The following is a 15635-nucleotide window of genomic DNA, read 5'->3' on the forward strand; positions in this document are numbered from 1 at the left end:
AGTAGAATTACAATGTTATGAAAATAAAATGACTGCAGAATTAATAGCAACTACACAGTATAATAAATGGACCAATGTACTTCTCTGCTGACGTACTCATCAAGGAATCGCTAGTTTTGTGATAGCAGGCTGTCATGACATAAATTGGTGATGAACTGCACCTCAGCACATCTCTGAACATCCCAACACTGCCTCGCGTGTTTGTATTTGCTTTCAATAGGCTCACTCTTAGCCCTTGGTTTCTCAGGTCAAACAGGCAACCTTTAGTATTTCGTGACAATAATAAATACAGTTGACGAATAATAATGATCAAAGCAGCTCTTTACCTGTTATGTCACTATCAACCTCTACACAAATGAAATGCAAATCAGGAGGTTTAACATTAACTGGAAACTCAGGTTTATGATTCATGACCAGTATAGTACATTCCTAATTTCATACAATAGGCAGATGTCTTATGATACCGATGGGCTCCTAAAAACCACCTGAAGTTGACAACAGATGTGATACATCAAACTGCAAATTCTACAGTTTAATATGCTGCAGAACCAGAACTAAATTGTGGACCATCAACAGATGTGGAGACAGCAAGGTGATTTTGTTCCTGCAAACCAAACAAGGACACAGTGCAGCATGACTTACTATGGTCAGTCAGTACTGTTTGTCCTGGAGGTTCAGAACATTTATTCCAAATTCCACAGCAAACTCATACCAAACCCCAGACATCAGAGTAAAATTCAAGAAACGTTGAGCAGGAAAATTAATACTACTTTACCAGTTACTGCAAATTCCAAGACTTAGGATTTAATTTGAGGTCTGAATTTGAAGACCTCCAGCATATAATCTTGTCTTGTAATTCACAACAGAGCAGGGTAGTGATTTTACACATCATGGTAACAGACAGTAAAGATATTAGAAAAGGGCATTATAATGTCTACAAATATCCATTTTCCTATTCAGCTAAAATAACTGTTTCTGATGTATTATCAGTACTGTTAGAATGCTGATTTTCATAGTGTGAACATAACATTACTGGAGACATTTTACTTATTACAACCGACCGAAAAAAAAAAACGTCTTCACGCAAACTTTCAGTGCGTGTGTGTTTCCCAGCAAACACTCCAATCAGTGGGAAGTGGCTTCAATCCAGTACAGGGCCTGACAATATAATGACACATCATTATCACAATATGAGATCAAATTTGGTGGGGAACTTTGACTATGGTAATATAACACTGTAGCCACGTTTTCAGCACCACGCTGCACGTCAGCCCAAACCCTACAGCTGCATCAGCCGTGACGCCTCGGGGTCATGCTGTTATATGAAGGCCAGGAGCACGTTTAATTATTGTAATAATTACACCAGAACCATCAAATACAAGTTGGACTTGCTGTTTACAATTTACAAAACTTCTGCCTTTTTTTATTGGGTGGGTGGGTGGGTGGGTGTGGTTATTTGCTCCATCTAGTTAACTTACCGGGTTAAAAGGGGCGTGATGGTGCAGTTCAGACAGAGGCTTCCAGATGTGTGCAGATCTTTAAAGAACTGCTGCACTGAACTGTTAGCCTGTTCTTATTATAGCCAGGAATTCTCACGTCTCGTGTTATTGACAGACAGCAGAAATATTCCATTGTGAAAAAAGAATAGGTGTCTTTGAATAGGCGTTGGAAAACTTTTATCAGTTTCCAGGCAAACCTATTGAACAGGCCATCTGCCGAGACACACAGACTGGGGCATTCTTCATAAAGTGGAGGGATTTGATTTTAAACTGCTGTTCACATGGTCTTTTCACGTAGTAGCTCCCTAGTGTTTCATTATGCAATACCCATGACCCTTAAGGACAGAACATATCTGCAACAGGATGTAATATGCCCCCATCAATATGAGCACAGGGTGTTTTCCCCCTCAGATGGTCAGATAGATCTCAGTTGGTCAGAAGCAGAAGTACATGTGGCATCATCAGCCAAAAAGGCACTTTTGGATGTGGTTATAATCGCCCCTCCTTATATGTGTGGACAAACCTAATGCATTTGTGATGAAAAAAAAAACTGCCGTTGAAATGTATTTATGACATGGGACTGGTATTGTTGGCAGACATTTCTATCTACCACATGGAACACCATCATTTTCAAATTTTCCATTTTGCAAACTTTCATAGAATGCTATCTGTAAATATTTCTTCTCATTATATACAAGACAATATTTTTAGGCAGTACATCACCTCATCGTATTGTGTTTGCAGTTATATTCACGTTATCTGACCCTCCGTTTGCTGATTACACCAAAACAGTTAACACTGTGTTGCGAGCGCACTGATGGAGTGTTGCGAGCGCACCGATGGAGTGTTGCGAGCGCACTGATGGAGTGTTGCGAGCGCACTGATGGGAGCGTTGCGAGCACACTGATGGAGTGTTGCGAGCGCACTGATGGAGTGTTGCGAGCGCACTGATGGGAGCGATGCGAGCGCGCCGATGGAGCGTTGCGAGCGCACTGATGGGAGCGTTGCGAGCGCACTGATGGGAGTGTTGCGAGCGCACTGATGGGAGTGTTGCGAGCGCGCCGATGGAGCGTTGCGAGCGCACTGATGGAGTGTTGCGAGCGCACTGATGGGAGCGTTGCGAGCGCACCGATGGAGTGTTGCGAGCGCACTGATGGGAGTATTGCGAGCGCACTGATGGGAGTGTTGCGAGCGCACCGATGGAGTGTTGCGACCGCACGGATGGTGTGTTTACATCATGTCTTCTCAAGAAGGTTCCCAAGCCTCAAACCCAGTATTCAGATTGTTCCTGCGTCAGACTGTTTGATTAGAAACAGGATTCATAAGATATTTTAGGCTGTGAGAAAAGCTAGGGCATCCTCCCCTGAACGTCCTGCATCACAGAGGGCTTTAGCATGGGAAAGGCTGGATTTGGCCTTGTGGTCTAAATAAAACGGCACCATTAATAAGATGCAGAAGTTACTGGTTTGCTACCAGCATTACATCCTAATCTCAAAATGAAGTTTCCATCCAAAGTAACTGTTTTGTGTCTGAACTTTAGACAACTGTGCAGTGCAAAACCAGGGGAGGCAAACCTTACTCACAAACTACTGATGTATTTGTAGGTTTTTATTCCAACCAACAAACCCGATTGCACTCACTTTTCAAAACAATTTATTATATTGAATCAGATGTGCGTGGTTGGAATGATGCATGTGACCCGAGCTGCTTTTAAGGCAGTTGAGACATAGGTGCTACAGCGCCACCCTTTGGTGGTGAAAGCAACGGAAACGGTAGATGAGGAGGTGGCGCCACCTCCTGATAGCTATTGGTACTGCAAGGCTGAAAAATGGCAGAAAAGAACTACAAAAGCTGCACTTGCTGTACCAAGGATTGTGAAGTCACAATCAGGCCTGTCATAACAATTATGAATTCAAACAGAAAATACATTCTTATATTAAGCATGAGCCATATGGTCCAAGCTAAAGGCATCTGAAATGAGTTCTTAATACAGCCTCTTTTTTCTGATGAGTATGTCACTTGCATTTATTGCATTTGTGAAAATACCAAAGTATTTAGGAAATATCCACAACTCCAAATGTCAACATGAAATACACTGATGTTCAACCACAGGTTAGTAACTAAGATCTGTGTGCATCAAGCATTATCAGAACTTTTCAACTAAACGGTACAAAAAATGTTTTGTTTTTTTTACAAAGTTTGTGGCATATCAAAACAACAAAAGCAGGCAAGTCTGCCCTAATTTACAGTCCAAAACATAATTCAGAAGTGTTCCGCCTATACACATCAGCCGACTCTTAGGGGCGGAGCCACTAACACGACACCATCTCCACGGACAAACAGCATCGGGATATTCCTCTTCGTCGACTGTGAAAAACAAGAGACAACAGATGGACATGAAACAAACTGCGTGGTTCACTGATCTACGGAGAGGTTACGCATATACACACCTGCGAATCAGTGCAGCTCAGCGGGGGTGTAACAGTAAGTCATAGACGTAATTTTGATTTCAAAAGCGGGGGGGACATGGAATCGTCACTATTTAAATATTTGGTTTTAACCGTAAAAACTGGGGGGGACCAAAACAGGCATTTAAAAAAGATGTCCCCCCTGTCCCCCCCAAATTACGTCCGTGCAGTAAGTCAATTATACTCAATGTGTCAATTCTAAGAGCTGTAATGTAGATTGTAGTGATGCAGCATATTTACAGAGACCCTTCGCATACGTTTTTTCAAACGCTCCAAACAAGAAGTTTAATGGACTGCTATCGCTGCCCAAAAACCCAATTGTTTAGCTCAAACTAACTGCACACACAATTCTGTCATTCATTAATTTGGGGAGGAAAAAAAAAGGTTCACGCCGGTGACGACAGATACATGATCACAGCTGTATTCTCTTCTAATCTTCTATCTGGCATTCTTGGTGAGAGGAAAGAATTTCATTGTACACAGAAACCTGTTTCCTTACTGTAAATAAATTCTTAATCTTAACAGGGGATCATGTTTTTGGATTCTTTCACCAGTTCCTATTTGTGGAACCCTTTAAGTCCTGAACCTGGTGATGTATGCTGTTTTATTACCAATATGGAGGGAGACCATCACAGCTTGGATTATCTAGATGTCCTTCAGAAGAACTGAGATGGGAATAGTACAAACTAGCAGACTAGACAAGATTTGGTTTTGATGGAAAACCAGGTGGAAGAAGGAGACTGTGCACTTTCATTGGAACCAAATCAGATAAAATCTCCCTTTGGTGGCAAAACTTGTGTTGTTTGAAATTTCAATACATACCACATGTGCCACTGCACATGTAGCAACAGATGCGGGCAACAAGCAACCTGTGGCGCATTTCCACACGGGCCTGCTTGGCGCGGTACGGTTCGATACGGATCGATTCGCAATGGAGCGGTACGGTCGCGTTGTGTTTCCATTACAATGGTGGACCACCACAATGTGGGTGGAGTCGCTGTTGGCGCGCGGGTTGTAGTGTCGTGACATCATTTGTATGCGTCCACAACACCGTACAACAATGGACGAGATGGCAATAGCGGAGGAGTCGCTCTCCTGTGACGCAACCTGTGACGACACTCCCTGGCCAATCAGTGTCATGCTGTTCTTCCACGTCACAGACGTTTTCCGCTTTGGAACGGTTAGAACCTCGAGCGAGTAGGTACGAAAAAAGTACCTGAAGGTATCGGCAAACTTGTACCTGGTACTAATGGAAACACTCACAAACCGTCGCGAATCGAACCGTACCGCGCCAAGCAGGCCCGTATGGAAATGCGCCACTGGTCTCACACCCCCAGGTCCTGCAGGTGGTGAACGTGTTTTTACCACCGGACCAAAGAGTCAACTCTCAGGCATGGCACCCAGTGAACACTGTTGATCTTCCTGAGTGATGGTCTCCTGCATGATGGTCTCCACCACAACACACACTACAGGAGTCGAGACTAACAGCTGACAAGAGTCAACCTAACCAAATAACGCGCCAGAGGATAGTACGTGTACTGCGATTCAAATAAAAATGGAAGCAGCTCTGAATAATAGCATCTAACAAATGTCAGAAAAGTACGTGCGTGACCAGCCTGCATTACAAGCATGTTGATGACGTGTGGCCACACTAAAGCTAAGGAGATTTCCTTATGATCTTGACAATGTGTCTGCCTTAGACGTTTAAGACACGTCTTAAAATCACTATATGTTTCTAAGCGTAATTAAAGATACTCGCATGACTGGTAAGTTAATCAATAAATGCAAGACCAGATTAAACATTATATGTACAGCAGGTAAATATTGAACACATCATCAATTAAATATATTTATAAAAGGAGCTATTGACACGCAATTCTCACCAGATGTTGACAACACATTCAAGCCACACATGCAAAGAAATCAAACATAGATGCCCATAAATTGTGTGTAATAATGAGAAATGACATGGGGGAACAAAGAATCAAGTTCTGACACCGGCTGAAATCCACCAGTAATTAGAACACAAACCTGCCACTTAAGTTTATATCAGCTGATTTACTCCCAGCTAATAGCCTGTAAAAAGATCTCTCATTCCCATGGTGTCACAAAAAAATATCTCATGATGGGTAAAACCAGTGAGCTCTCTGAAGACCTTCACAAAGTAAAATGTAAAGCTGCTAGAATGGCTCAGGCAATCACCTGACCTGAATCCAGTTGAAAATCTATGGAAACAACCAAAGCTCAGAGTTCATAGATAGCACCCACGGAACCTTCCGGATTTGAAGAGCATCTGGGTGGAAGAATGGGCCAAAATCACCTGAGCAATGTATGCAACTGGTTTCTCCATACAGGAGATGAGTCAACAAAGGCTTTTGTACAAATGATTAAATATCAGTAATTCAATCATTCATTCATGATACACCATGCTAACAGAGTACCTTCCCTGGAAGGGAAGTTTATATGCAACGGTCAAACCTGAAAAGGATTTTGTTTAATCAAAAGGTATGGTGGAATTCACACTACAAATATATAAGAATTTGACTATTCCACTAAATGTACATGTATAATGTATATTTAAGTTTATATCCCAGCCAGATTTACTCCCAGCTGATGGCCTGTAAAAAGATGGCCTGGTGGTAGGGAACTGGTCATGTGACCGGAGGGTTGTGGGTTCGATTCCCAGACCATGACTGAGCTGAGCTAGGGCTGCCCACCGCTCTGGGCACGTGTGCACCACAGTAGAGGTCTGCACTCCCGCGGTAGTCCCGCGGGTCCCGTCAGAATATCTTGCAGCGCGGGACAGAATGCAATTGTTATTGGCGGGAGCGGGAGTTTAATTAGTCCAGGCGATGCGGGAGCAGGACCACATATACATGTAGAAAAATCCCGCAAATTAATAAATAATCTAGAAAATTATAATAACGCAATGATTTCCATGCATAAGGAACAGGAGGAAAACAACTAATTCAGTAAGTAAGCAATAAACTAATTCAAAATATTGGCTAAGCAACTGATCACGTGAACATGAAGTGTGAGTCATTGTCATTTTGATACAGAAATGGCAGAGACCGTAGACAGTCAACCAGTTTCAGCTGTGGAAAATTCTATTAAAACAGGCAAATACACTACAATTAAGCCAACTACAGGAAAGTCTGATGTATGGAAGTCATATTCCATTGTAATTAATGGAGATGGAAATCGTCTACCATTTGCTTGTTGTGATAGAGGTCAGAAAGTGTTGGTGTACGTCACCTGACGGCATGTGTTTGAACTGTGGTAAGAAATGGGACAGCGCGATCCATCGCTATATTGCTGTTTTAATAAATACATAAGAAAATTTCAAGTACTAAATTTAATTAATTCAATTCATATTTGGATTGCAGGTGGGGGCGACAGAAATGTGTATGAGGCGGGTGGGTGTGGGATTAAAACAAGCAATTTTTTGGCCGGAGCGGGCGGGAGCGGGATTAAAACAAGCAGGAGCGGGCGGGAGCGGGATTAAAACAAGCGATTTTTTTGGCAGGAGCAGGACTAAAACAAGTGGGAGCGGGATTTAAAAAGCAGTCCAGCGCAGACCTCTACACCACAGCTCCCTAGTGATCACTAGTGTGTTTTAACTGCACAGATGGGTAAAGAGCAGAGGACAAATTTCGATTGTGGTGAAAAATCACAATTGACAAAATATGGCACATTCACATATTTGCCAGCACAAATCTACACACTATCAAATGTCAATGGATTACCTTGTAAATTTCTTCATACGTCTCCTCATCAATCTCCACAGTTGTCACAGTCTCTTCCACATCTCCAAGGATCATATTTAAATGTTGATCATAAGCCTGTGATTCAAAATAATAATAAAAAATTAGATACAAGCTTGTGCATGACTAAGCATCATTTAAGACACTGTACAGTCATTACCTGGGCTAACCACAAAATTCTCCTGAAATCTCTGCCATCTGTGTTAACTAAATCCAGAGACTACCTTATTTTCATTAATTAATTATGGATATATCTTAGGGCCAAGAGCAGTATGAACCGAAGTATGAATTTCCATAAAAGTATGAATAGTATTGAATATTAACAAGTCCATAAATACTGATGACATCACCCAGTCCATCACATCACTAGTGCCCATAATGCTCAGTTATGATTTCATCTTAATAAAATAACATCTTAGTACCTTGTTTCCACCTACTGGCTTTATTTCAGAGGTTGACACTACACACAGGATTATGTCATTTGCCTCTAGAATGATGGAGCTAGTACCATACTGTGTACTATTGCATTGTGGTGTGTCCAGACCTATGGGTCATTTTGTGGATATAACTGCATTTAAGATGTCCCCAGTGATCAAAGATTAGGGCCGATACGCCAAAAACATGAACCAGTGTATCACGAGAATTGTCGTTACTTTCAAACTTTAGCTAGCCAACATTCTGGTAAAGGTTTGTTCTCCTACGTAAAGCTAGCCAACATTCTGGTAAGGGTTTTGTTCTCCTACGTGCAACTAGCAGATTTTCTGGTAAGGGTTTGTTCTCCTACGTAAAGCTAGCCAACATTCTGGTAAGGGTTTGTTCTCCTACGCAAAGCTAGCCAACATTCTGGTAAGGGTTTGTTCTCCTACGTAAAGCTAGCCAACATTCTGGTAAGGGTTTGTTCTCCTACATGCAATCTTCCACGAAGCTCTCTGTCGTTCCTCATCTTCACATAAATACGCTCATCCAAACTCAACCGAATAAGATCCAGCGGCTCTTCTACTGTATTGGTGGTCTGTTGCTGCAAAAAAAAAAAAAAAAAAACACACACACGTCCACATAAGTCATGAGCTACTCATCTGTAGATAGCTAGATAACCAGTATGCTCAATATGGCAATATACTAAACTAACTAGCTAGCTAGCTTAATCAATATTAAGCTGATCAATATTGCTGAATTCTTGGGCCTTTACTGTTCAACCTCTATGTGCTTCCATTACCCCATATCATAAAAAAAACTTGATATTAGTTATCAATATGCAGATCACAGACATGGATGTCGAATAATCTTTTGCAGCTAAATAAAGAGAAGACAGAGGTTCTTGGTCTTGGTAGTGATTCACAAAGAAATTATGTTCAGATGTATTTAAATCAAATGTGTTTGAAGGCCAAACAATGAGTTAAGAACTTAGGTGTCACTTTTGATAATGCTTTAAATCACACATCATGACTACAGGCAGGACAGCTTACTTTGACCTTCATCAGTGAAACATCACTGAGGTCCGAGATATGCTCTCTCCTGCTGATAGTGAGGAACTTGTCCATGCATTTATCACATCAAGGCTAGATTACTGTAACAAAGTTTTATCTGCTCTCTCAAAGAGCTCTATTTCCCACCTAAAGCGAGTTCAGAAAGCTGCTATAAGGAGATCATATTACACCTGCACTCCACTCACTGCACTGGTTACCTGTCAGTTTTAGATTTTAAGGTTCTGGTGATGGCTTTTATGTCTTCATGGCCTTGCTCCTCTTTACCTTAGTGAAATGATGGTTAGATACGTTCCAGTCAGGTCTGTCAGGTCATAAAAACAGTAATCTACTGGTGATCCCTAAAACCCGGAGAGGGTCCCTTTAGGGATCTGACCTTCCTGTTTAGATCTGCGTTTGTTTAGGGAATTACTATGATTTTATTAAATTATTTAATTTAGGATTCGATTACATTTTGTTTTTTATATTTTACTTTTTATTCATATTTAATTGCTCATTTATATTTTTATATCTTTAAACTTATTCCATTTATGTTTAATTCTGTGAAGCACTTTTGAGTTGCACGTATGTATGAAAGGTGCTATACAAAGATCATTATTATTAAAACGTGCCAACCAGTTATGAACATAGTGTTTACATAGCTATAGTTATCTATTTTTTAAAAGCTAGCTAGCTAACGTTTTAAGTACATAGCAAGTAGGTTAACACTGCAACATAATGTTAGCTAGCTAACTACCAAAGCTAGGAGGCTACACAATCAAAACTAGCGGATATGTTAGCTTGCTGGATACATACACTAGTTAGCACGGTTAGCTCGGCTAGCACGGCCCCATTAGCCTTGACCGTAATTTAGCGTTAGCCACCTATCTTAGCTCATAGCTAAATGGCTAATCAGGCAAAATAACGCAGTTACTAGTTAAATCTTATAGCATGCACTAATTCTGAAAGAGGCAAATACTTCTTCTGAAGGGTGGACATTATATATGTACTACTATGTCCTCAACCAACAAATTAAACATGGTTAAACAGCCAACAAATTTGAAATTGCATCATGGCATAACAAACCTGCTCAACTTCGTCCGCCATTTTTCCAATACCCAAAATGCAATTCGCGTTCTCGGGCAGCGTTCAAGTGAGACTGGATTTGTGGAAAACACTCGGCCGAGTTTTTGCCCAAATTATTTTCGCTCGTTTGTCAGGAACAAATGCTGTCGCATAAGCTGTTCCGAAAAACACAACAACGTTTGTAACCTAATTCGTTTTTAACGTCATTTCCCAGTATTTTTATGCAACCACTGTTTTTAAGAAAAAAAAGACGTTTCTCGTGCAAATAGGCTATTTAGTTATGTTCAATATAAATACATTATCTGTGTTTTCCCATAAAAACAAAAAAACTGACAAGAACAATCAGAACAAAGTATTTCCAGAACAATGTCCTTTCTAGACATGCAGGTCTTTTGTAAAAACACATTTCGAGTGCGTCACTGAATGTACGCAAAAGCTTCGAGGAACTCTGTGTATTCTAGTTGACAGGATACACCTGTCCATTACTGACGCGTTTGCATTAGGCGAAGACACACAGGACACATCCAAGATAAAATTGTTTCTATCAGTTCGTATTATTATGATTTTAACTATCTGGTTTGTTGGCCGTATTTTAGCGACGTAACACGGATAAATAAACTGTAATCCCGGCGCACCGGGGCGAGCCTCACTCACTGAACGCGACGGGGAGAGGAAGCGCTCTTGATGCGCAGCTGATCACAGCAGCGCCACCGACGCGGCAGACCCTTCACGTCCATTCACGTTTTTTACATTTTTAATTAATCTGTTGAATCGACACCTGAAGTGAATGTGTCCACCGGTTGTGGTTTTTGCGGTGTTTGCCGCTTGCGTCTATGGACTGCCTTTGCCAGCCCTATGCAGTGTTGATCTGAATTACAGACCTATCATCGGTAAGGCGGAATCGAGATGTTGAACGATTGCGTGTGTTGGGTACTTTGTTTGTGTGTTTGCATGTATGTATATATGTATTATGAAATGTTCGAGAATCACGAATAATCTCTTATTGTCGTTAGTATTTTCCTCTTCTTTTGTATTCAAAGTACTATGTTCAGCCAACAGCACTGAAGCGGCGTTTTGATGTAAGAAACTATCATACGAACGCTTGTGACCGTATGGCATTTTTATTTATCCTTTATACTTTCTTGATTTTTAGGTATTTTGGCCCAGGAGAATTTAGATGACGACCCATATGCACAAGGATCGTCCTATATTGCTGCTTCTTATGTGAAGTATTTGGAGTCCGCTGGTGCCAGGGTCGTCCCAATACGGTAGGCGACGTTGTGCACTACTGCTATGGGACTGAACGTTACCCAAATGTACATAACTGGGTCTCCTCTTTTCTCAGGATATATGGCACAGAAGAGGACTACACAAAAATATTCTACGAAATTAATGGGTTAGTGTTGGTTGGTGTAGGTGACTGTGGCTTATAAGTAGTTTCTTGGTCAGTCTTTAACTCTGAGGTTAGCTACTATTTTGTTTGTTTTGATGTTATTGTTTTTTTCCTACTAGACTTTTGCTGCCCGGAGGAGATGTCGATCTTCAGAAATCCAATTTTAGCAGAGTGGCCAAGATATTCTATGAACTGGCAATCAAGGTAGGAATCTGTTTGTTCAGTAAGATGATCTGATTCTAAAGAACGCCGTATTACAAAAACTGGTTTTTCTAAAACCACACCTTTTTTCTTCAGAATAATAATTATTAAGCATGTTCTTGAGACATATTATCCAGTTCTTTCTTAAAGACCAATGGATATAATGATTGTTTTAAATTTTTTCTACACTTTGGTTTTCTTGTTTTCTTCAATTTCAGTATTTTTTGTTACACACGTAAATTAAATGTTACACCACTATACCAGACTGCAGATTCAGCTTAAATGTGCCTGAAAATGATTCTGGCCTGCAGGTTCATCCAGAGCTGACAGTATGGAAAACATGGTACAGGCTTTGCAAACATGCATTCAGAGTTTCTGGCTTTTTTGTTGTTCATTCTGTGCTATGGTGTCAATTATATGGTAACATGCTGTAAATGTTGATGTACACAGCTCAAAGGGATATCTGGCTTTTGGGTGAAACGTATGGAAGACACAAGATGTTCACGCTTATACAGTGATATCATGAAAGTAGAAGCACGCAGCTGTGATGTCAGATTATTAGCCAACAGTGATGGGTAATCCCCAACAATAAATGCTCATGTCTCAATAACTTATCATGTGTCCTTGAGCATCAATTACAGCTCACCAATGACGTCTCAGGCTGTTCACAAGTTGATTTATTGTCCGCTGAATCATGTCATCCTGCTCTTCTTGAAGAGTCCCTCAGGTCACTGAGGTTCTGGGGACAGTGTTGTGAGCCTCTACACGGTCAGGAATCATTGCAGGTTGTCTAGCACACAGACCACTCTGGTGTAAACAGTTTTGAATGGTCTGATGTGATACTTGGGTGCCTCCCATATCCCTTAAATGTGCCTGGAGTTGTGTACCATTCATCATCTGGTTCAGCAGAACACCGTTCACAATGGAGCGGTTCATCAGTGTGGTATGTGGCCAAAGGACGTCCACTTCTGTGTCTTTCTGTAACTCACTGTTGCAACCTGCTGATGAAACTCTTGACACTTTAAGATCAGTGGTCACAGATCCTGTTTGAAGCCTCACAATGGTGAGGTACTGTTGGTCAGTTGTTGGGTGCCGTCTTGGTCTTGTGATGTCAATATGTGAACAGCATGTTGGTCGATACATAGATCAAACACCTAATGTGAATTGTGCTGTTAACATCCATGTTAGAGAACAGCAAGTGCAAAAAGTAGAGTTTGTGCATTCAAAAGTTGAGGTCATATAAAGTTAATATGTAAAGGTTAGAGTACATTTTAAATTCATCCTGAAATTTCACATGAATGCCAAATATCCCTAACTTTTTTGTGAGTAGTGAATGTTATTCTGGAAAAGAGATGATTTGTACCTTGAAGGTGTCAAACTATGATTTTTCAACTGAGGGGGTATCAAAAATGATCGCAATTCAGAATCACACGTGTTTTGTTTTAAATGCAGGGCTGTGGTCAGACATTCATGCACCAGTTTCTTTCGCTTTTGTGTTCTGCAGGCTAATGATGCATCAGATTACTTTCCAATATGGGGAACTTGTCAGGGTTTTCAACAGCTGACTGTTCTGACTAGCAACAAAAACCTGTTGACTTTAACCAACACCAAGGCTGTGGCCCTGCCTCTGACTTTTGTTCCAGGTTAGCAGATTCACCTCTCATTGTTCCTTGCTAATTTGCTCTGATTTAACAGCTAATCTCTAAATCAAATGACTAACCAATTATTTGTTTTTGCACAATGCCAAACAGGATCACAGAACAGTAGGCTGTTCAGAAGTTTCCCAAAGGACCTCTTTCTGAGTCTCTCAGAAGAGAATATCACGTCCAACTTCCACAGCTGGAGTTTGTCTGTACAGGTAGCACTGACTAATGTATTTCAATGTCAACACTGCCCATAAACCAGCCCAACACAAGTAAACTTCTGAAAACACTCTTTAACCCAACAGAACTACACCCGTAATTCCAAACTCAAGCGCTTCTATAAAGTGTTGACGACGAACACTGACGGCAGGAAAGAATTCATTTCTACCATGGAAGGTGAGAACAGTGCCCTGCTGATAAGATGCATTCACAGGATATTCATTTTATTATATTTTATTTATTGGTGGTAGGTTGGTGCTTGTTTACAAGGACTCAGTCATTTTGTGCTACACCCAGTGTGACTCACAGTGTTACTGTCCTAAGACTGTAATGCCTGTCTGCGTGTGGAGGTGATGTAATGTTTTCATTCGAGTCAGTTGCAAAACAATGTTCTACCACGCCCTGCCTCCAAGATGATTGTGACAGGTCGCATGTCTCCATCTGAGCTACGCTAATGTTGTAACCTGTACCTTTTGCAGCCTACCGATACCCCTTCTATGCAGTCCAGTGGCACCCAGAAAAGAGCCAGTTTGAATGGATAGATAAGCCTGGCATGATCCACTCTGTCTCGGCTGTCAGGGCTTCCTTTTACACAGCTAGCTTCTTCGTTTCTGAAGGTTTGTTATATTAGTTTTTCTTTGCTATATTAAATTTTTTGTAGGATTTTTAGGTATTGTGTTATGGGAGTCTCTTAATGAAATCATTACCTGTTTTTGTGCCAGTGTTCAGCTAATGATTCTCCCTCCCTCTCCTGCAGCAATGAAAAACCAACATCACTTTTCCTCACCCGCAGAGGAGGAAAAGGCTCTGATTTACAACTTCACTCCCGTCTTTACCAGCTTGCGTTCCATATTCATACAGAATTACTATTTTGACTAAGTGTTGGTTGGGATTAATTTGCGTACTTCTAAATCAAAATATAAACCACCTCATTATCAATTGTCAGATTGACATAAGTGGGAGTTTTAGTTTCTTCCAGCAAAAACGGCCCAAACATTTGGCCAGATGCATCTTTTGTATGGTTTTAATAATTTACACATTATCAGGGGTTTTATGTCTGATTTTGTTAGTCTCTGAATTTGCCAAACTTTTATTTCTCACATGTACTTTCTTTCATCCTTCCTTCCTTCCTTGTTTCTACTTAGTAGACGCTTTATCATGCTTAAACTTGGTAATGTTGTGAAATTCAACTTGACACAATCATAGTAAGGTGACAGTCTACTAGTAATGACTATGGTTGAATCAGTAGATTTGTAATTGTTTGAAGAATATAACCGGAAATTGTATGCTGAAATTATCTGATGTATTTGTGTGGCAAAGTCCCTCCTACCTTCTCAGTCAGTGGGCACGTCTCACTCTGTACTGTACCACAGGATGTAGAATGTATTGCAGCATGAGCTAGCAACTTGTACAATGTGCTATCATGTTGTCCATCATCACCTGCAGGTCATCATCTAACCCACAGTGTTTTAGTTTAACGTGCCCAGACCCGAAATCTCATTAACCCTTTCACTACTCATTAACAATATTAGATTATGCTTGAACTGAGACTCAGCAGGGTGGTTGATCTCCAGGCCTGGAGGTTGATCTGGTTGAAGTGTGTCCCAAAATTCTTTCTGAAGAACACAAAAATATACAGGGATATTTTCAGTTACTTAAGTTATACCTGGATATGCATGTGAAGTGGAAGGCACAAATAAAAAAAATCTAATCTGAATGTATAATCACTTTGCCCTTGACTCTTAAATACAAGAACATTCACTGAAAAACAACTGGAAGAATGTTTCTGCATCATCTGAATGTGAAGAGTTGGGATTTTTGATGTTGAGACGGTTCTCACTGAGGTCTCCACTAGATGGCGGCATTGCAACAGCCCAGTTCATGCAAATGTTTTTGTTT

General features: G+C 40.8%; 2 protein-coding genes and 1 long non-coding RNA gene across 3 annotated transcripts; 2 read left to right on the forward strand and 1 right to left on the reverse strand.

Moving 5' to 3' along the window:
• Positions 1-1435: 1435 nt before the first annotated feature.
• On the reverse strand, positions 1436-11069 carry lsm3 (LSM3 homolog, U6 small nuclear RNA and mRNA degradation associated). Its single transcript, XM_077008568.1, has 5 exons — positions 10935-11069; positions 10281-10435; positions 8639-8749; positions 7714-7809; positions 1436-3866 (listed from the first exon to the last, which is right to left on the reverse strand). The coding sequence occupies exons 2-5, from the start codon at positions 10299-10301 to the stop codon at positions 3786-3788; spliced, it is 309 nt and encodes a 102-aa protein (XP_076864683.1). The 5' UTR covers positions 10302-10435; positions 10935-11069; the 3' UTR covers positions 1436-3785.
• Positions 3852-6067, forward strand: LOC143516760 (uncharacterized). The gene is made up of 2 exons (XR_013131782.1): positions 3852-3983; positions 4522-6067. It is a non-coding gene; the product is annotated as an uncharacterized LOC143516760 (long non-coding RNA).
• LOC143516746 (gamma-glutamyl hydrolase) lies at positions 11031-15460 on the forward strand. The gene is made up of 9 exons (XM_077008557.1): positions 11031-11170; positions 11434-11548; positions 11626-11676; positions 11793-11877; positions 13379-13517; positions 13626-13732; positions 13823-13913; positions 14216-14353; positions 14494-15460. The coding sequence occupies exons 1-9, from the start codon at positions 11068-11070 to the stop codon at positions 14613-14615; spliced, it is 951 nt and encodes a 316-aa protein (XP_076864672.1). The 5' UTR covers positions 11031-11067; the 3' UTR covers positions 14616-15460.
• Positions 15461-15635: the final 175 nt, after the last annotated feature.

Source organism: Brachyhypopomus gauderio, chromosome 1, assembly GCF_052324685.1.
Source record: "Brachyhypopomus gauderio isolate BG-103 chromosome 1, BGAUD_0.2, whole genome shotgun sequence".
Classification (NCBI taxonomy): Eukaryota; Metazoa; Chordata; class Actinopteri; order Gymnotiformes; family Hypopomidae; genus Brachyhypopomus; species Brachyhypopomus gauderio.

Bases quoted from the DNA above. Each gene is read 5' to 3' on its own strand.
- lsm3 (XM_077008568.1), bottom strand. From the start codon at position 10,301: ATGGCGGACGAAGTTGAGCAG. The intron at 7,810-8,638 runs GTAGGAGAACAA...TTTGAATCACAG, and splicing joins AGCTTCGTGGAAGATTGCAT to GCTTATGATCAACATTTAAA. The intron at 3,867-7,713 runs GTAATCCATTGA...TGTTTTTCACAG, and splicing joins CGTATGAAGAAATTTACAAG to TCGACGAAGAGGAATATCCC.
- LOC143516746 (XM_077008557.1), top strand. From the start codon at position 11,068: ATGTGTCCACCGGTTGTGGTTTTTGCGGTGTTTGCCGCTTGCGTCTAT. The intron at 11,878-13,378 runs GTAGGAATCTGT...TGTGTTCTGCAG, and splicing joins TCTATGAACTGGCAATCAAG to GCTAATGATGCATCAGATTA. The intron at 13,518-13,625 runs GTTAGCAGATTC...AATGCCAAACAG, and splicing joins GCCTCTGACTTTTGTTCCAG to GATCACAGAACAGTAGGCTG.